Here is a 22365-nt window from a genome sequence, read left to right on the forward strand (position 1 = left end):
TTTTTTGGTACGTATGACATCTCACATTTGTAAGCAATTTTCACACACGTCACGATCGTGGTGCAATGATTTGAAACTTGAATTCTTTTTTTTTCGGGGGTACTTTTGAGTTCTAATTCTTCCTAAAATTTTCATGCTTGCTGTTGAGCGACAGCGGAAACAAGAGTCGTTGAACAATAATGAAATAATAAGAAATTCAATGCAAACAATAAGAAAATGACACAAGAGATTATAATTTACAAGATCATCGTTCACTGACAATGTGATAGCTATGTCCACCGACACCGAGATCAAATAATTTCACTAAGATCCCAAAGAATTTACAAGATGAATTACAATCACACTCAAATTATAATGGCTCTCTTATGATCTATCGCAATTTTTGTGAATCATTATACCCTAACCCTAAAATGGGAGTTTATATACTAATGCCCGATGAAAGGAAGTTATTACATAATAAACACTAAATAACCGACTCGAAAAAGCATGAAGGAAAATGCGCCCGTGAAAAGAAATCGCCATTTCGCGAGCCGCGTACAACTACGCGAGCCGCGACATTAAAACAGAATGCACTCCGCGCCCCACGCACCAAGGCTGGTGCTCCGCGCCCCGCGCCCCGCGGACCCACTTGCAGCTCCTCCATGACTCTTCTCTTGATTCATCTTCTTTGCCATTCAATGGTGCTACTAGTTAGAGTCACCATACTCAACACTTGCTAGTTCATAATTTTCTGCATTTGCAATCTTGATATATCGCCTGTTTTATCGTTTTGTGTTTTGATGATCAAGTATAAAGTGTTTTCTTCCCTAATTTAGTTTTTCTTTTACTTTTTGCGTGTTTGGTTTTGCTTTGTTGAATACTTAGTTTTGTTAGGTATGAGGCGCAAAATATCTTTTATTCTGAGGCGCATGGCCCAAGGTGCAGACTTTTAGCACTTGAGACGTAAAATCATTATAATACTTAAAACAACATGAAATTTATATTATAATAATATATAAGTAAGATAAACGTTACTTTAATACATAAAGTCATACTATAAGTTGATAACATAGTCTTGAGTTAGCAAAATAAATAAAAATTAAAACATAGACAAAGGTTATGAAAGTAGACGGTGGTCTTGATACTTGCAATGTTTTGTGGCACACTTTGAAGAGCCTTTTGTATAGCACAGTATCTAGACTCAAGGAGGCGTTTCAGTATTTGCCTCTTAGCGCCTCGCGCCTAGGTACACGTCAGGCGTGCTTTTAAAAATACGGGTTGCATTTTTTGTCACTTTTGTTAGTTTGTGATCATTTTGTAAGTACGAAATCTGCAAGCAATATTCACGCTCGTGGTGCAATGACTATTACCTCTTACGTTGTGTATATGAATGTTTGATGTGAAGTTTCCTTTCACGTGAATGAATTCCAATCACATTATTTTGGTCTTAGTTGCTTGTTTCAACAACATTAAATTGAAGCAAGAGATAAACATTCATTGTTTATGTTAGTGGCAAAGTGAAGTTTGTTCAATTGGAAACATTTGATTAATATGGAATTATATATCGGAATATGGCAATTAATTGATTAAGTAAAAACATTGATTGAGAACATCTGTAGTAAAAAAGTCGTGTTTCCTTCGCGTAAAAGAAAGATTGACATTTTCGCAATGTTTAAAAAGGTTTAAGGTACATTATGATGACAAAGGTTGTAGAAACTAGGCGCAAAGCGCAAGCATGAGGTGCGTGTCTCATCAAAGTGAGGCACAATTCGTAAAAATCCTATATGCAAATAACTTTGAAATAATAAAATGTGCGCGCCATGGGTGCACCACAATGCCTACTTTTGTGCACTTTAATGTGCCTTTTTGAGCCTTAGTTCATTTTTACGCCTTAATGCCTTTTCTAGATGCCTTGCCTTGGGCATCCAAGGGATTGTCACAAGTGAGTGTTAAGCTTGAGCGCCTTAAGTCACTCTTTTTTTGATCATAATTTTGTAATGATTAGAGAAAGCATTTCGTACTTCAAATAGAGAATGATTTTGTTTGATCATAGGCTTAAAAATATGATTTGGAGGTTACTAGCTATGTTTTTTGTGCTATTATCTCAATCTTTCTCTTGCTTGTTAACAAAACAACTTATTCACTTCAACAAATGTTTGTGCAGTTATCAGTGAACAAGTAGATGGAATCTTCAGATGAGGAGGGTGAGGTTTTTTTTGATGTTGTCAGTGATTATGAGTTCATTAATCAGGAGGACCATTATGTTTCATTTGCATATTTGCCCCTTCTATGGCACAAGGACGACTATTTTGATGATGTAAACCTTAAGATATTTTTATCTGGTACTTGTGATGATGGCCTTCAAAAGATTTATAAACAAGTTGTAGCCTGGAGGTATGAGATTTCCTGTGTACAACCTGAGATTTTGGTGCTGTGCAAGGATAACCATTGGGTTAAGCTTTTGAAGCCAAGAAAGGTTTTTGAGGCTATGATTAGATCAATATTAATCACAATCCAATGCCTTCATTTTGTCAAACATAATCCAACAGCAACAAAAAATTCTATGTGGATTCACTTGTCAAGAGTATTTAGGTTTGTTGAATATCTTCGGTACTATTAACTAGTTTTACATTTTTTAAACATGAGAACTGGAAATAATACTACTAGTTCATGTCAAATTATTGCTTTGCGTTTGCCATTATAGGTCGTTTGTTGCTTGTAGCTTTTTAAATCTAATTAGTTTTTTCAAATTGCTACATTTCGAACCTATTTACTAGATAATTTCTACCTTAAGTAGAATTTCAATGGCGTAATTCATGTTTTCGTTTGAATTACCGAGGGTCTAAACTTTTTTGTGGGAATGTTTTGCAAGAGGTGATTTGTAAAATTTGGTTAAAGGTAGTATTCTTATGGTAAAATGGGTTCAGAAAGTATTAGTTACAATTATACATTGAATATTCTTAGTTGGTTATTTGCTATGTAGTACATGTAGTTTTTTTTTTAATTTTTTTTGTAAATTATAATAGTTACTGTACTTTTAAGAAGTTATACTTGCTTGCAAATATTGCAGCACATTTGAGATTGCCCCGTCAGAAGTTGACTGTATGAGTCATATTTCATTGATTAGAAAGGCTGCTGAACGTGACATAACGCTTATGAATTCCGAGGTAATTTTCATTTGAAAATTCATTCCTTCCATTAGACTAGAACTCCTCGCAGGTTCATTATGAATGTTTTTAAGTGTAAAAACTATAATTTTTAATAGTAATGTTTGGAAAAGTAGTGCTAACATCTAGATTTCGCAGGTTCATTACTTTTGAAACAATTTCTTAGTATTAATTTTACTACCATAATCGAAACACTTGCATTATGCAACCACCTGATATAGCTAACAACTAGATTTTTTAATTGGAAAACAAGCCCTTAGTTATGTATTTCTATTTCTTAGATTGGCCAAGTATGCAGTAGTATTTGACAATTTAGTTAATCATTAGTTTTTTTTAACATTTTAATTATAAATACTTACAAGTCAATCATTATCAACTTGCGTAACTTAGTTTATGTCAGCAATATGTATGTGTAAATTGGATAATAATGAAATATGCATGGATTCCTTGAAGAATTTAAAGTATATAACTGATTATTAGGCTTTCTTGAATTTGAATGTCATGGGAGAAAGTTGTTCATTTTAGCATTATCTCTATGTCTATGTATTGATTATTTTAACCTCATCTAGTGTTAACTTTTTTTTTTTTACTCTATCAACTGAGATGACATTATAACTTTGTGAGACATTATTCAGACATTTTTAAGTTACAACTATATATATTTGAAATATATGAATTCTTGAAGAGATTAAGGTTTTCTAAGAACATATACGAGGCTTTGTGGATCTTTGTTAGATGTTTTTTATTTTTTATTATGAACTTGTTATTCTATTTGCTAAGTGTTTTAGGACATAAAAGAATTGCTTGTCCCTTATTTACTTTTTAAGTGATAATTCTCTATTGTTGGCATAATCATTTTTTATGACAGATTATGCTTGGCATTCTATTGGAAAAGTCTACAAAGGGGAAAGTGCTTCAAATGGTTAGTATCATTGTACATTGTAATTATGTTTCTAATTATGTAATGGATAAAAATAACATTTGTTTTTTTCGAATAGGAAGGATTACAGAGTAAGAGGTCAACAAAATTTATTGTCAATGAATTTGTGGATAAACCTTGTGAACTAAATGATTCAGTTAACGATGGGGATGATCTCTTTGATACTTGTTGCTCAATTTGTGATAATGGCGGTGATATTTTATGGTACTTTGTTCTCTTTTGCATACTAGAACTATTTTTTGTTATATCCGATTGCATATTGCCTCTTATTTTTTTTGTATTTGTGGTGGCGATGTAGTTAGGGTATGTTCTCTTCATCTGATCTGATCTGAATTTACTAAGTTTTGATTTGATTTGATCTGATCTGATTTGATCTGAATCTTTGTGGATCTGCTCTGATCTCATTTGATATGATCTTATTTAGTTTCATATGGTTAATGTTATTGTATTATTTTTGTTAATGATAAATAATACTCCCTCTATTCCTTTTTGTTTGTCCGCTTTAATTTTTCAAGTGTTTCAAAGCAAAGTTTAAGCCTCGATATCTCATAGTCCGCTTTACTTTGCATCAAAACGAATCTAGCAAGATCCCAATTGAATATTTTTTTCTTGAATATATACTTCAAAAATCAAATTTAAATTTTGCTCTCATAAAGTGGAAAAACTTAAAGTGGACAAATAAAAAGGAATAGAGGGAATAATAGTTAAAGATATTATTATTATTATTATTATTATTATTATTGTTATTATTATTATTATTATTATTATTATTATTATTATTATTATTATTATTATTATTATTATTATTACTATTATTAGTATTAGAGTTATAATTTTTTATTTTTTATTATTGTTTTGTTTATGTTATTTATTTATTTCTTCTTCTTATTATTATTATTATTATTATTATTATTATTATTATTAAATAATTTAGGAAATACTATCAGGAATAATGTAACCTTTTGCTTATTTCCGTATAATAATACCAACTTTTGATCAACTATGAAAAATACCAACTTAGGAAGTTTTTTTCTAAAATATTCCTAATATGTTAAAAATCGTTTATAGGAGATTATATAACCAAAAAAATTGGTAAATTAATTAATAAGCTAACGTTGGTATTATTCTAAGAAAAAAACCCCCAAGTTGGTGTTATTTATGATTAATTAAAAGTTTGTATTATTATAGGGAAGTTAACGAAAAATTGTATTATTCACGGTAATTTTTTCTATAATCTATTATTATTATTATTATTATTATTATTATTATTATTATTATTATTATTATTATTATTATTATTATTATTATTTATTTTATTATTATTATTATTATTATTATTATTATTATTATTATTATTGTTATTATTATTTAATTAATTAATTATATATTATTATTAATCCATTAATTACTCCCTCCATTCTCTTAAATTCTTCTCGTTTGGAATATTTCACATTAAGGAAAGAACAATATGATTAAGATTTTTGAGACATATTTAGAAGATAAAATATATCTATGTGAGTTCTCATTAGATTCATCTTAATGTATACTTTTTTTTATTATTTTTTAAATTTTTTTATTATATATATATTTAGAGTTACTAAGGCTTAAAATTTGCTTTGAAAACTATGCAAAAAGTAAACGAGAAGAAAAAAACGAAGGGAGTAATTAATTAATGACAATTCTTAATAAATTAATTAATTAAAATAACAAAATATTAATAATATTATTGTTATTTTTAGAATTATTTATTTATTTTTTATTATTTTATTAAGCAAGTGATTAATTAATTTATATAATTATTGATTAATAAATAAATAAATCAATTAATTATAGTAATAATAATAATAATAATAATAATAATAATAATAATAATAATAATAATAATAATAATAATAATAATAATAATAATAATAATAATAATAATAATAATAATAATAATAATAATAATAATAATAATAATAATAATAATAATAATAATAATAATAATAATAATAATAATAATAATAATAATAATAATAATAATAATAATAATAATAATAATAATAATAATAATAATAATAATAATAATAATAATAATAATAATAATAATAATAATAATAATAATAATAATAATAATAATAATAATAATAATAATAATAATAATAATAATAATAATAATAATAATAATAATAATAATAATAATAATAATAATAATAATAATAATAATAATAATAATAATAATAATAATAATAATAATAATAATAATAATAATAATAATAATAATAATAATAATAATAATAATAATAATAATAATAATAATAATAATAATAATAATAATAATAATAATAATAATAATAATAATAATAATAATAATAATAATAATAATAATAATAATAATAATAATAATAATAATAATAATAATAATAATAATAATAATAATAATAATAATAATAATAATAATAATAATAATAATAATAATAATAATAATAATAATAATAATAATAATAATAATAATAATAATAATAATAATAATAATAATAATAATAATAATAATAATAATAATAATAATAATAATAATAATAATAATAATAATAATAATAATAATAATAATAATAATAATAATAATAATAATAATAATAATAATAATAATAATAATAATAATAATAATAATAATAATAATAATAATAATAATAATAATAATAATAATAATAATAATAATAATAATAATAATAATAATAATAATAATAATAATAATAATAATAATAATAATAATAATAATAATAATAATAATAATAATAATAATAATAATAATAATAATAATAATAATAATAATAATAATAATAATAATAATAATAATAATAATAATAATAATAATAATAATAATAATAATAATAATAATAATAATAATAATAATAATAATAATAATAATAATAATAATAATAATAATAATAATAATAATAATAATAATAATAATAATAATAATAATAATAATAATAATAATAATAATAATAATAATAATAATAATAATAATAATAATAATAATAATAATAATAATAATAATAATAATAATAATAATAATAATAATAATAATAATAATAATAATAATAATAATAATAATAATAATAATAATAATAATAATAATAATAATAATAATAATAATAATAATAATAATAATAATAATAATAATAATAATAATAATAATAATAATAATAATAATAATAATAATAATAATAATAATAATAATAATAATAATAATAATAATAATAATAATAATAATAATAATAATAATAATAATAATAATAATAATAATAATAATAATAATAATAATAATAATAATAATCGTGATTTGATCTAGTCTAATCTGGTCTCGTCTTATCTGGTCTGTTCTGGTCTAAAACTTTCTAATCTGATCTAAATTGTTCAGATCTGATATGGTCTGATCTGGTTTGATCTGATCTTATTTCAATAAGAATAAGTAATAAGTTCAAAAAATAAGTTGAAGAGAACAAGGCCATAGTCTACTAGAATAAGAGTTGTGACAAATTGCCACTCTGCTTTTAAATGATAGTGATACTGCTTTTGGCACCCAAAACAATTGTCCCCTATAACACAATAATATTTTATTATCCCAATGTATTAAACGACTCTTGCCTTGATGAGGGTTAGGGAGGGCAAAATTTATGCAACTTTGCCCTTGTAGTGATAAAGAGGTTATGTCATATTGACTGTTAATTGAAAAAATCATGTCCAACTTCTTATAAATATGTTTACATAATTGAATGAGCCATTCTACTACAGTTGATTATAAATAGAAAAAGAAAGATACATCAATCTTTGTGGTCGATAAAAATATAGAGCAATATCTTGCTCGTATCACCATATCATAATCGTATTGAAAAGGTTTTTGAGCTTGCCGTAGCTAATATATGGGCTGATACAATCGCAAAACTATGCACATCGACCACAAAAGCCTTTTTGCGACCATTGCCGCGTTTATGACCAAAATCATATTTTTGCTATGGTAATAAATGAAATTGAGGCTAGCTTAAATTTGATGATAAGTGTTATAAGCTTTGCTGACTTCTTCGGTGTGAGATGAGATTGATGAGACAAAAATACACTAGGGTATATGGATAGTTAAAAATAAATATTCATTCTTTAGAGGTCTATGTTTGTGTTTAAATCTTTAGTACGTTTGGATATATATTTTCTTCTAATTTCCTGCGTTTAATAGTTGTGAAGGAAGGTGTATGAGGTCTTTCCATGCAACTTTGGCTTCTGGGGAGGGTCTATGTGAAAGTCTTGGCTTATCAGCAACACAAGTTGATGTATGCTTCATTCATCCACTAGAGACTATATGTACATTGCATAGTAATTGAATGTGTTCTAATTAATTTTTGTTTGTAGGCTATTGCTAATTTTTTCTGCAAGAATTGTCAATATCAACAACATCAATGTTTTATATGTGGAAAGTTGGGCTCGTCTAATGTATCATCTAGTCCAGAGGTATAACTTGTAAGGAGTTTATGAGATTGTTCTCTTTCCGGTGCATTGTCATGTTTTTGTTCTAATGATTTATTTCCATATTGTTTCTTTAATAATTCTGTTGTTTACGGTATTGTGGATTTTCTCATAAGTCAAGGTTATGTTAAAGGAATTTCTAAAGTGGAATGATATGTCGATAACAAGTGCAAACAATGAAGGATATGTGGAATACTTATAGATTGAAGATACTTGTTATAAAATGACTAATGCGTTTAAAGATTTTTTATTAAGAATGCACAAAATAATTAGAGCTGAAATACTCTTTAGTTCTTTAGAAATAAATGTTCGGTACTTTGTTGGCTAGTCATAGATTGTATTAATATTGTGTGCTCTTGTGCTTGTCATGTTTGTATACTTATGTCCTTTTTTCTCTATATTTCAATAATATTCGATTACCCTAATGCCATCAATTGACTCATAAGGCTTTTTTTTTTTTTTGAGTGGTTCAGATTCACGTAACCTTATCCTTGTTAGTGATAACAAAGACGTTTTCAATTGACCCATGGTAGCAAACATCATCAACAAGTTCATGTAAATAAAAAGTAATTAATAAGTAGCAAACATCCATTTAAATATATTCCATTATTATCCGAAATCAAAGAATTATAAATCAACGTTTGCTTTGAAATAACTCAATAAGGGACATCTGTATTGCTACATAATTAATGAGCTCTTTTGTCTTGTTTTATAAGTTAAGTTGACTACTATCCTAGTTTCTCTTTTGGTAGTGCGCTTTGGAATTGTTGGATACCCAAGGTCTTTCATTGGCCTATGTCTAATCCCAATGAAGCCTAAGATTTAAAGTTTTTTGGGTTTGGATTTAAAAAAAATGACTTCTTAAAATATGTGCATTTCTTTCCCGTGTAAAGTTGGATATGTTTGCAAATAATGCTTCAATTGAAAAATATCTTTCTTATTACAAGTGCACGGGTGCATTACCCCCTTTTTTGGCTGGAGTCTCTTTAGTGGGCATCAAAGGTTAGCCAAATGTTGAGACAAATATCTCTGGAGACAATAAGTTGGGCATTTAGCTAACATGCAAAAGAAAACCTAATTCTGAATATTTAAAAGCTAATATGTAAACTTTAACACCATTTGATGAAAGTTGGATGTACATTAGTTTTAGAATGCTTGTGTTTTTGGCTTGCTGCTCATGCTAGTCTACGTCTGTTCGTAATTGAAGTACATATTTTCTCTTTGTTTATGTGGTAGGATTCTTTAAGCTCAACTAACTAGTTATTTTGACACCTTTCTTTCAGGTCTTCCCTTGTATTGCTGCTAATTGTGGCAGATTTTATCACCCTAGATGTGTCTCCAAAGCTCTTTACCCACAAAATGATATTCAGCTGAAGAAACTTCAAAAGGAAATAGCTTCAGGAGAATCCTTTACTTGTCCAACACATAAGTGTTATATTTGTAAACAAACGGAGAATAGAGAAGTTGGTGACTTGCAATTTGCAGTTTGTAGACGTTGCCCTAAATCTTATCATAGGAAATGCTTACCAAGGTAATCCCATTTGATGATTGCTTTATGCTACATTCTATGTTACTTGGACTCGGGTTCTGATACTGGATGCTGAATGCTGGTACGTGTCCAAGTGTCGGATATGTCTAACAATTTTATGCCTAAAATGAGGATGTTTGTGTATCAAGGATCAGACATAGGTACGTGAAGCAAAATGAAGAGTCCGAGTAACATAGGCTACATTGAAATTTTTAACTTTTATAGTTATTGCAGAGAAATTACTTTTGGAGGAAACGGAATCTTACAAAGAGCTTGGGATGGTCTACTACAAAAACGTATCTTGATATTTTGCATGTAGGTTATTTATTGATTTTTTCAGTGCATAAATTGAGGCCATAACGTGTGGTTCTTATTCTATGCTTGTATTATGATTTTCTCTTAATTTTTAATAGGGACCATGAAATCGATCCTTACCTTGGAACACCACTAAGGAACCATATATTTTTTCCTGATACTTCTAATCTACGAGAACGTGTTTTAGACCAACATTTGAATAGAGTGAATGTCCATCCGAAGAAACAAAACTTGAATCCTGTGCCTGCAATTGTTGAACGGAAAGCTGTACTACGAGCTGATAAATTATATTCTAGTCATAAAGGGATTATTTCGACACAACAAGTTGGAAAAGGATCTAGTAACCCTAGTTGTAATGCCCAAATTAGAAAATTTAGTAGCATAGCCTCCACGCGCAAGGATCATGTCAATCTTTGTCGAAAGCCGCTTGCTTTGGGGATTAAAAGTACTATTAGAAAATCATCTGAGAAGAGTAGGTTTGATTCTGAAAAATACAAGAAATCAAAAGCACTGCAACACTATCCTGACTATTCTTGCAAGAAACTAAAAGTTGTTCAATCAGCTAAGCCTCTGATAGAGAAGCAACGCTGCATAAATTCTCCCGTCGACATAAATATGGAAAGAAGGTGAAGGATTTTTGTGAATATGATGTTATGTTTTTCTTTATGGTACCAAAAACAAATTTATGATCGATCTTCTGTAGGATAAATGCTCTTATTGAAAAAGTTGACTCTGATTTTAATGTGGATGAGTTCAAGAAGCAACAAGTTGTTCCTTCTGTGTACAAGACTTCTCAAAGTACCTTAGACAAGAGCCTGACGAAGGTTAAAGTTGAGGTTGCAGTCAAGGTATTTTCCGCGTATGCTAAAATTGTTTGTTGTTAACAAGCCACAAGGTTGAATTGAGTAATTACGCTTGCTAGTTTTTGACTCTTCTTTTCATCATTTGGAAGGCTGTTCAAACAGCCTTGCAGATGCTTAATAACGGTGGCACGGTTGAAGATGCAAAGGCTGTTTGTAGTGTAGAGATGCTTCAACAGATCCCAATGTGGAAGGTCTGGAATACATTGTGTTCTCATTTCTATATAGCCATAGCATGTCAACAGATCATATATCATAACATGTCAATAAATTAGTTACAAGGGCTCAAGTGAGTTCATATGTTCAATAATTTTCATTTGGACAATTTCTTTTATTGTTTGGGGATTGCAGAAGTATAAAAAATTTCAATAAGTAGAATTTTTTGTGCAACTCAAAAGCTAAACTCATGTGGGCTGTTGGTGTCTCATACTAATACCAATTTCGGTGATTTTGGAAAATAATATGGGTAATAAATGTGTTGTCCACATTTGTTTACCTTATGTTCTTGCCTTCTTTTTTGGATACGCAAGTTAAATTGACTTATAATTGTTGTTATCAACTTATTGGGATTAGTGTATACTAAAAGATCAGTAGGTTTGAGTATTCCAAACATCCTTAAGTAGAGTCATTGTACGACTTATATTTTGATCAACGGGGATTGATAGGAAGAGTAAGATCATGCATGTGTTTGATAAGTAGTTGGTACCCTGGATGTTTGGATGTTTGGATGTTGAGAAGGGAGCAATATGGAAAAAGTTCATGCTCCTACTTAAATCTCTATAAATTTTTCAAAAAACTTTTAAGCTTAACTCCTTCCTGAATGATTTTTGATTGTTACATTGGTTTTCTTCATACTAATTTAATTAAATTGTATGTTTGCTTTTTTTGAATAACTTTAATATACATATGAAGGTGCATGCTCTGTATTTGTTTTTTATTTTCTTATCATTTTGAAGTACTTCATGATACTTAGTGCATTTAATGTGGTTATATTTTTGCAGAAAAAGCTTGACATTTTTCTCGCACCATTCTTACATGGCATGGCATACTCATCCTATGGACGACACTTTACGAAATTGGAAAAACTTCAAAAGGTAAGTTCTTTCAGAAAAAAGAATATAATTCTTGTTTTAATTAATTTCACTAAATTAGAGTTGAGACAATCGAAGGAAGTCCAATGCAATTGCAAGGTGACAAATTGATGGTATACTGTAGTTTGCTCATATATATATATATATATATATATATATATATATATATATATTTGTGTATATTTGTGTTTGTGTGTGTATGTTTGTGTATGTATATACTCCCTTCGTTTCTTAAAGAAGTTTTCATTTGCCATTTTGGGGTGTTCTATTTGTTGTTCCTATAAAGATTGTTTCTATTTATATCACAAATTTAAAATTAACCTTGTTCATTTTCATTTTAATGTTATAATAATGCTTATGGTCCCTACATATCTTCCACCAACGTCATTTTAACATTTTTATATTATGGTCCCCACATAATTTGCACTAACTTCATAAAAATATATTTCTATTAGTTGTGGTCTTCATATTTTTTTCACAAACTTTTTTTAATATATCACTAATGTTTGTGGTTCCTAATTTTCCTCCATCAAATTCATTATTAAATAAAATAATACATTCACTACCTAAAAAATTCTATTTTTCTTAATTTTCCTTAACATTTCTTATGGGACTTCGTTAAGGAATAAAGAGGGTATTATTTTATACATGGAATGCCATGAGAGAAACTATGTGATCACAAGTCTTTATTACCTTGACTATCTTTATATACGTTAACTTTTTACTAAATGTTCGTTGATTTCTTCCTTACTTTCTATATGGGCTTGCATGATTCTCTATTATTTTCAGCATCTTACTTTTTCTTGAACATATTGTAACTGTGAATTGAAATTGGTGCTAGAAATTCCGTTGTTCCGATTCTATTAAGTGACTATCACCTAGGCTACTACTTAGACAACCGTACCCTTATAATAACAAAGAGGTTGTTTTGAACTACCTTGATAGCAAAAACTATCTACAACTTTACATAAACAAAAAGTCCATATGAGCTAGTTTACTTTGGTTCATTACAATTTGAAACATAAGCATTACAAATCTTTGGCTCCATTGTAAATGGACAATGATTTGCACTTTGGGAACTCTTAAAAGTTATCAAAACTTGTTAATCTTGCCTTTGTGATGACCTTGCCAATTTCTGTGATGGAAAGCACTCATTCTTAGTCCTTGGCCCTTGATGACGTCAATATCGTGTTGGATACTTTGTTGGTTTATATCTCCATCACTTTGGATTATAGCATGTCTCTCCTTGAACTTTCACTAGTAGAGCTAGTGGCTACTTCAATCAGCACTCTTTTTACTGCTCTACTGTTGCCATGTTGATGGTATTTTCGATAAAATAAAATCATAATCTAACCTTTCCCCACCAGAGAAAAAAAAAAGAAAATTAGACCTACAAGTTATAGCTTTTTATGAAATATAAACTACCGTGTTCCATGAGGGTGTAAACGTTGCATCATGTTTTAAAGTGTAGTTTACTGATTAATGGAGCTAACAATTTTATTTGTATTCAAGATTGTTGAAAGGCTTCATTGGTATGTCCAAGATGGAGATATGGTAAGAACTCTTTTTAATCTCTCATCTTTTAGAGTTTCATTGTTGTGCACTCATCATAGGGCAAAAACAAGTTTACTTATTCGTATTATGCATGTTATAATGGTTTTCAAATTTAGTGCACCAATATTGCATGCATAATAAAAGTGAAAATAATTGTGTTTTAGGCTGTTTTAAGGAATCTTTATGGTTTTGACCAATACACAACAATGCGAAAACTGCGTCACGCTTGTTTCCACATCACCGTGTCCGTTACCACCGTCACGACCGTTACCACATCTGTGTAATATGATTTTCATTACTCCATAAGTTCCATGTTATGGGAAGATCTGCAAAAACTATAGCGACTCTTGTATGTATTTAGTGCGAACGTGAAATTATCTTTGAATAATATTTCTTAAACTAGCTAATGGCATGTTTGAATAATTGAATATTTGTAAGGACTAATTATAGTGCAAAAATGTGGTAACAGTCACGGTTGATATTCCGTGAGTTAACTGAAAAGGGTTTTTAATGGTGACCTATTGTTTTTGGTCTTCATAATATTTTGATATTTTTCTTTTATAAACCTCGCATTTGGTTTTAAGATTTGGTCTCCATGAAGACCAAAGACATTTAGTCAATTCTACTTTATTGTTTTTTTTTTCCTCGAACACCAAAGCATTCAGTCACCATTTAACACCCTCGAAAGTGCGGCTTTATTACACCTTGACTATGTAGGTTCAATAAATTTGAAAACTTTACTATGCAGTTGATACGATATGACCTGGTCTTGTTTTTGTACTATAGACCCGATAGAATATTTAACATCTCTGGATTGCTGATGTTGCGTCAACTAACTATGATATTGTGCCTGTTATATTGCAGATTGTGGACTTTTGTTGTGGTGCTAATGATTTTAGCTGCCTGATGAAAAAAAAACTGGATAGCATTGGGAAGAATTGTCATTTCAAAAATTATGATCTTTTTCAAGCAAAGGTAGATTCTGATTTTCTCATTTTTTGATTATCCTGATTGATATTGTTGGTACTTTGACTATAATATGCTGTAGACACAACTATTCTAGACTGTTACCTGGACACTTATTCTCTAATGCTGTAGACACAACAATGCTGAATATGGGTTTGATCTATAATGTGCAAAATTGATACAAATAGCCCAACCCAAAAGTATCGCATTTAATTTCAGGGCTAGACTAAACTCTATCAAGGTTAATTTTGATATGAGCTATTTATTGTTTTAGAACTTGATATTTGAAATCGTCTAGAATAGGATCCACCAAACTTCAATCAAAATTGATGCCCAAATCTATCCGATTTGTGTTTTCTAAATCAAACTTGATTTAATATCTCATTTGCTTATGGTACTTAGAGTTACATCTTGCTCTTAGGTATAGGAGGAAAAAATAAATGTACATTTTGTGGTAGAATTTGTAGCCATCATTTAGATCTTCCAAACATATCACATGTTTATGTCCCAGAACCTTCACTGCGAAATTCTGTAAGAGCTTTACTTTTAGCCATGAATGGGATCCTCATCTTGAAACGGTTTCCTAAATTCAATGACTCTTTGGGAATGTTGTTGGAGCGAAGCTGTAGATAATGGAAGTAGAGGGGAGCAGAATAAGAGGTTTGTATGATAGGTGATTTCTAAAATGTATAGTCGTATGAAGAAATAACCTTTTATTTTAGAGTTCAAGAGTTTATACATACAATTATAATTGGTCCTGCATGATACATGGTTTGTCCTAATCTATTTTTCCTGATTTATCCTCTTGTACACCTTATAGAAGTATTTTTTACTTTTTAGTCTTGGAACTGATAAATTTAGCCAGCAATGGGCAGACTATATGTCATCCATTCTTTTGTTTATGCATTTCTTGTTATCAGCATAAATATATTTTTATGTGTTTCAATGTTTGCATTTAACTTTACTGTGGTGTCGTGCATATTGGGTCACTTGAATTTTTCCCTTAAAGTAACTTGACGTCGAGGAATCCTGAGGCAGGAAAGTTCTTGTATCCAAAGGGTGAGGTTCAAGGAGCATTTTCTTTCTATTATTAGGGTAGGTAACTTGTGGGAACATTGTGTGATGGTTTAGATTTGTAATTTATAGAATTAGGATAATGGTTATGTTAGTGGTTGAAGGTCTATCAAGAGGAAATTGTGATATTTTGTTTTTTTGAAACCAGGAAAATTTGATTGAGATATAGCGACCTGGGTTTATTTTAAAAAGAAAAATGGGAGAATTTAGCTGTAATGTTTAAATATACTTAAAATGATATTATAATAAGGCTGAAATTTATAGAAAAAATTGCCCATTCTTATAATAATACGACCTTTTTAAATCATAAATAATACAAACTAATAAGGGTGTTTTTCTCTACCATCTACTATTATAGGTAAATCGAAAAAAAATTAAAAAAAAAGAACAAAAAACAATAAAAGCAAACAAAACCCAGCCCCTTCCCTACTACCACCAACCCACCACCACCACCATCCCTCCTTTCTTTCTGCGACTGACACCAACCCCTTTCCCTATTACCAGTTTGCCACCATTCGTCTTTAATTTCAACCTTTGTAACCTTTTAATGGATTCTTCTCCATTCTCTCTTTCCTATGCATCTTCATCCAAACATCACCATTTTAATGGCTTCATCTTCAACCTTCATAATCTTTAATGGCTTCATTTTCATTTTCTTTCTCTTCATCTTCAACCTAACAACACCACCACTTCATCTTCAACCTCCACCTCATCTTCCTTCCCTACTACTATGTTTCTGTGGCAGGTTTTGAATTGCAATGTCACTATATAAGAATTGTACGGGTTTCCGTTAGTGATTTGTGTTAATGCAATTAACTTAATTGATAGGTTATCTTGTTGTTTAATTGAATCGTGCTATGTAAATAGTTGGTGCAAAAGGTTCTTATAGGTGAGATTTAGAGAGTTTGAAGAAAATGCAGAATTTTACTTTGTTTCACTTAGATAGTTGGATTGTCTTGAAAGTAACAGAGACCATATTGCTGTTTATTGCTCTATGCATCTCTATATTGCTTCTTTATCCTTGAATTGAGTGATTGTATATTTGGTGTTCACTATGTATATGGAAGTATATAAAGTAATTTTCAGGATAGTTGGATTGCAAGGACTTTTTTTGGTCACTTGCAATTATAATTCTATCCGAGGTTGGCACGGGTGGATGAAAAGGAATTTTTCTTTTTCTTTTTTCATTTTTTTTCCTAAATAACCTATTAAACAAGTTTTAGGTAATTTTGGATGTTAGTGAAAAACACACCATTTAATTGGTATTATTTATGGTTAATTAAAAGTTGAAATTATTGTAGAAAAATTGAAAAAAATTGAATTATTATGAGCAATTTATCCAAATTTATATTATAGGAAAAGCTTTCCATGAATAGATCTGATTTTAGGTAATGATTTGTGCCTCTATGGTTTCAGGAGCCCCACTCTTCGTTTCATTTTAAGACTGAATTTCTTAATGATGAATACAAAATCTGCAATATAGTCCTTCCAATTTGAATCAGGATTGCAGAGTTTTTTTTTTTTTTTTTTTTTTTTTTTTTTTTTTTTTTTTTTTGAATATCTGATTCATTAATAAAGAGTTATATGACATCTACATTAGAGATAAAAATTAGCAAATACGTAGCAACTTAAACCAAATATAATTCATATTTAACAAAACTATAATCGTTTTTTATAAGATCTAAAAATTCTGAATATTCTCTTTCACATCGTTGATTAATACAACCTTCTACGAGGGGGTCTTTCGATCTGTTGTAGTCTTGAGATAGAATTGAATTTAATGTAGTTGATGTAGTTGATGGTAATTGCAATTTTGGTGTCTGCTGCATTATCACATTAATTTCTACCGACAAATTAACTGGAGACCAAAATTTTCTAACGAGGATTTGAGTAGAATCCTGGAATACACGGACACGTCACTGGACTGGCGTATCCCGTGTCGGACACGGACACGCGACGGACTCGCGAAAATCCGTGTCCGACACGCCAAATGAAGTGTCCAATATTTTAATATTTTTTCGGACACGCGGACACAGAAAGGACACGGCAAGGAACACGACAAGCAGTCAAGGACACTTTTTTTAAAAAAAAATAAAAATAAAAAGTTGAAATGTTGATCTTGATTTTTTTGTATATCCTCTTTGAATATTTGTTAATTGTTATTTGTTAATGTTAAATTTTTAATGTGTTATTTGTTAATCTTAAATTCTTAATCTTAATGTTTGTAATTTGAATTTTGAAAAGTTGAAATGTTGTTCTTGATTTTTTTGTATATCCTCTTTGAATATTTGTTAATTGTTATTTGTTAATGTATTATTTGTTAATCTTGATTTTTAAATCTTAAATTTACCTATTCATTTGGTTTTCTTTGATTTGGTTTGTATGACTATTTTTAAATATTCATGTTGTTTATTTGGTACTTATTTGCATTTTATGTGAGTTTTATATTTTTAAAGTGTTTATTTACATATATCAAATGAAAGATTGTAAAATTATCTTTGATTTGATATATTTATTATATTACCATTTACGTGTCCCCGTGTCCGCCATTTTTAAGTTGGCGTTTTTCTGTACACGTGTCGTGTCCGTGTCCGTGTCTGTTTTAGTGCAACCTAGGTAGAATCATCCCAATAAATGGGTAGAACAACTCTTCTATAGGGAGAGGACAGATATTTATTCTAATCATATTCAAAAAGCTTAAAACGTAAGATATTAGGGGTTTATCATCAACTAAAAGGTTGATGATAGCCCCAAACCAATTATAGAAATTAGGGATTTTTTAGAGGGAGAAGAGAGAAAAAAAAGAGGCGGCTAGGGTTTTTGCTATAAAAACATTTTTGAAACGCGTGTTTTTGAAACATTTTTTAAATTATAAAAAACAATTCAGTTTAAGTATGTTTTAATTATGTTATAATGCTTTCTTATTTGTTTTGAATTAAAAGGAAATTATGATTATAAAATTTTTACATTTCACGATTAAGAAGCGGACAAATGAAGACTATAATAAAGGTATAAGGAGGCCATAAAATGACTTAAATGGTGGGGTGTATTTGAAATTATTGGGTATGCAGGAGTGCAGGACCATATAACACCAGGTAGGAAGAGATGGAAATGGTGATTCATGAAGGCTTGAAGCCACAATTATAAATGTGATGAACTGGGAAAGAGGGGAGAAGCGTAAATTAAGGAAGATGGAGGGTATGAGTTTGTGAATTTGGAGATTACTTTACCAAATCTTCTAGCATCGCAACATTTTAGGGTTTGAACTCCAAAAACATTTAAAATATATACATGCCATTAGAAATCCAGTTGACATTCCTTTATTTCTCTTGCGTAACACTTCTCTGGCCTCTGGCCTCAAAGTAGAATAATGTGCACCCAATTATTTACCCCCTTCTTTTAGGACCTCTGCTATGTTGGTAAAGCAGGTTAATGGGCTCGATTTGGTATTGAGAAATAACTCATGCACTTTTAGGTAGGCAAATAGATCTATATATTTGTTCTTAAAATCTATTCAGTGACTTCCCTGTCACACATTTCATTTGCAATTCGTGATTGAAATTAAAAGTGAATCCTCTGCGGTTCTTTGGCTCGATTGCTAATTTTTTTGTTTTGGCCTATGCTGTCCGGTGTCAGGTATATATCTAGGGTCTGACTTATTTTGTGAAAAGTTCTCATTGATTTGGCCCGAAATGCAGCATGGAAGTGTTCCATGTCACAGTGTTGAGGATTTGACATAGTGTATTTAAGCTGAAACGGGAGGTATAAACCTCACTCAAGGATCACAAATTAAAATTTAAGTGAAGGATTGTGTTGTGTCTTAGTGTAGGAACCAAAAATGCAAGTTAGTAATGAATGCCACTAATAAAGAAATAATCAAGACAAAGATTTAAAGTGGTTCTTCAATCTTGGGTTACATTCACTATTTAGCCTAGGATTAATATTAATGTGTTTAAAGGAGAAAAACAAAACTTAAAGGAATTATAATGGAAAATAAGTGTAGGGAAAAGAGGAGCTAATTAAAGAGTAATTTAGAGAGTAATTTACATAAGTAAGAAGGTAGCTCTTTAAGTGAGACTTTTGGTGCACCATATAACCTAGCATACAAGTGGGTTTTATAGAGAAGAGTGAAATAGGTGGGAAAGTAAGAAGGACAGCAGCTGGCAGCTTATGTTCACAGAAAGGGTGCAGCATCCGCTCGACCTGTGGCTTGACCAAGTCTGGGTCGAGTGAGCAGCAGTTCGCTCAATTCAAGCTTCCTTTTTTCTTTTTCATGCAAGCCACGGTCTCTGATGCTTCTTATACTCAATCCTAGGACTGATTTCTTCCTCTTCTACTCTTCACATGTCAAAATACACTACCCATAGTATCATGTACTATTGATTCCCATACAAAACCAACTACATGTGATACATTATCCTCTTCTAATCTTCACCAACTAAAATCATTAATTTCCTTAATAATGTTTTGATTACTTGGTGAATATAAGTCACCCATAATCCTAACATAAGCTAAATGAAGAGATTTAACAACATTGGTTGTGGGTTACTGTTAACTGATTATTATCCAACATACTGCAGAATGATTTCAATTTTGAGCAAAGGGATTGGTTTACTGTAAATCCAAATGAACTTCCAGAAGGGTCTCGGGTGGTGAGTCTCCAGTCTGAGGGGTTAAAATTGATATGGTCTATTTCTTTATTCATCATTTAATTAGGGTCTTTATTATTGTATATTGGCTAGATCATGGGATTGAATCCTCCTTTTGGATACAAAGCATCACTGGCTAACCAGTTTATCAATAAGGCCCTTCAGTTCAGACCAAAACTTCTCATTCTTATTGTCCCACCAGAAACACACAGGTATGGTTGTAAATATTCCCATCATTGAATTTTCCTTTCCTATAGTTATACCTTTTGTCATTAAAACAGTATGTTGTTTGGAGGCTTGATGTTAGGACTGACTGGAAGAGATATGATTTGATTTGGGAGGATCCACATTTACTTGCTGGCGAGGTGTAGAAATCAAGTACTTTTGTTTTTCTTGCCTAATATGCTTCATGTACCAAAATTTTAAGGTGGATTTTGTATGTTTGATGTCTTGTCAGTCATTTTATCTTCCTGGATCTATTGGCACTGACGACAATCGACTTTCACAATGGAACAAGATTACGCCTCCCCTTTATCTTTGGAGTCACCCTGAATGGACATTGAAGCACAGGGAAATAGCCATCAGATCTGGCCAGATTAAGCCTTCTCAGCAGCCTACATGGATCTATCCACTTCCAGAACAACATGATTGTTATGGTGATTTTTCCAATTTGATGAATATGTATGGAAAACTTCCTGCTATGCTTGATGATATTCCGGAACACAATTATGACCATGAGCTCGGTGAGCACCAACTTAGTAGGAATTTCAATATGAGCAATGGTGCTGCTTTTGACAACTCAAGCAGTCTACCAAGTTTTGTGAATCCATTGACAATGGACGGTGCAGGAGCAGGACGATTGTAGACTGATGTTTACTTCTCTCATGTTGATGAAGACATGGATATTTCCCCATAGCGTCTTTTATTGCTTTAGCTTAGAATTGGTTCTCTTGTGATATAGTCTAGCAGTCCTCAAGTCGGTTGTATATTTACTCGTGTTAGCTTTCTAGGCACGTGAGCCTCATTATGAACTCTAATTGTCCTTAACCCTAGACTGAAGTAAGAATGCTTTTAGCTTGCCTAAGGGAGGATTGCGTCGAATCTTGACCCCAGCACTTACCGCTCATTTGAGGTTAGAATGGATGGAAAGATCTTTGAGAGAGGTGATGGTAGAAAATTCCCATTAGTTTTGGTTTTTATTTTTGATGTTTTACCATTGACATTTTTGTCTTTCATTGTTTACTAAAAAATTATCTCAAAACACCTAATAGTTTTTTTTTCTAAAAATACCTAATAAAAAAATTTTGCCAAAAACTAGCTAACAAAAGATTTTTTTTTCCAAAGGATATCAACTAACAACTTCTGTTAGTTGACTGTCACCTTTTTTCTTTGATTTGCAAATGACTTGCACGCTTCATAATTTTAAACCAAAAAAACTGAAGCTTAAATCAACTGTAGCAAACGACATTTAAGTGGGAGTCAAATCAAAAGATGACGGTCAACTAACAACAATAGTTAGTTGGTACCTTTTGAAAAAGAAAAAAATTTATTAAGTATTTTTTGGCAAAATTTTTTATTATGAACTTCTTGAAAAAAAAAAATTTATTACACTTTTTGGTTTTTTTTTTTTCTTTTTTTCCTTTTTTATACCTTATGATTGTATTGTATTTATTCTTGTGTTTACAAACCTAACCATGGAATGAATGCAAGGCTTCTAGCCTTTGGCGTTTTGAAAAAAGTCA

At 29.8% G+C, this 22365-nt stretch overlaps 1 protein-coding gene across 1 annotated transcript; it reads left to right on the forward strand.

The window, feature by feature from the left end:
• Positions 1 to 2161: 2161 nt before the first annotated feature.
• On the forward strand, positions 2162 to 21884 carry LOC130805287 (protein ENHANCED DOWNY MILDEW 2-like). Its single transcript, XM_057669982.1, has 18 exons — positions 2162 to 2571; positions 3050 to 3146; positions 4015 to 4068; positions 4145 to 4290; positions 8300 to 8393; positions 8473 to 8571; positions 9870 to 10117; positions 10349 to 10429; positions 10528 to 11055; positions 11133 to 11277; positions 11382 to 11483; positions 12291 to 12383; positions 13893 to 13934; positions 14799 to 14909; positions 20555 to 20626; positions 20717 to 20835; positions 20919 to 20988; positions 21081 to 21884. Exons 1-18 carry the CDS (start codon positions 2162 to 2164, stop codon positions 21486 to 21488), a joined length of 2919 nt encoding a protein of 972 aa, XP_057525965.1. The 3' UTR covers positions 21489 to 21884.
• The last annotated feature ends 481 nt before the right edge of the window (positions 21885 to 22365 follow it).

The sequence above is a fragment of the Amaranthus tricolor genome, chromosome 2, assembly GCF_026212465.1.
Source record: "Amaranthus tricolor cultivar Red isolate AtriRed21 chromosome 2, ASM2621246v1, whole genome shotgun sequence".
NCBI lineage: Eukaryota > Viridiplantae > Streptophyta > Magnoliopsida > Caryophyllales > Amaranthaceae > Amaranthus > Amaranthus tricolor.

Excerpts from the sequence above, each read along its gene's own strand:
- LOC130805287 (XM_057669982.1), top strand. The coding sequence starts at position 2,162 with ATGGAATCTTCAGATGAGGAGGGTGAGGTTTTTTTTGATGTTGTCAGT. Across the intron at positions 4,291-8,299 it reads AATGGCGGTGATATTTTATG|TTGTGAAGGAAGGTGTATGA; the intron begins GTACTTTGTTCT and ends TGCGTTTAATAG. Across the intron at positions 10,118-10,348 it reads CATAGGAAATGCTTACCAAG|AGAAATTACTTTTGGAGGAA; the intron begins GTAATCCCATTT and ends TAGTTATTGCAG.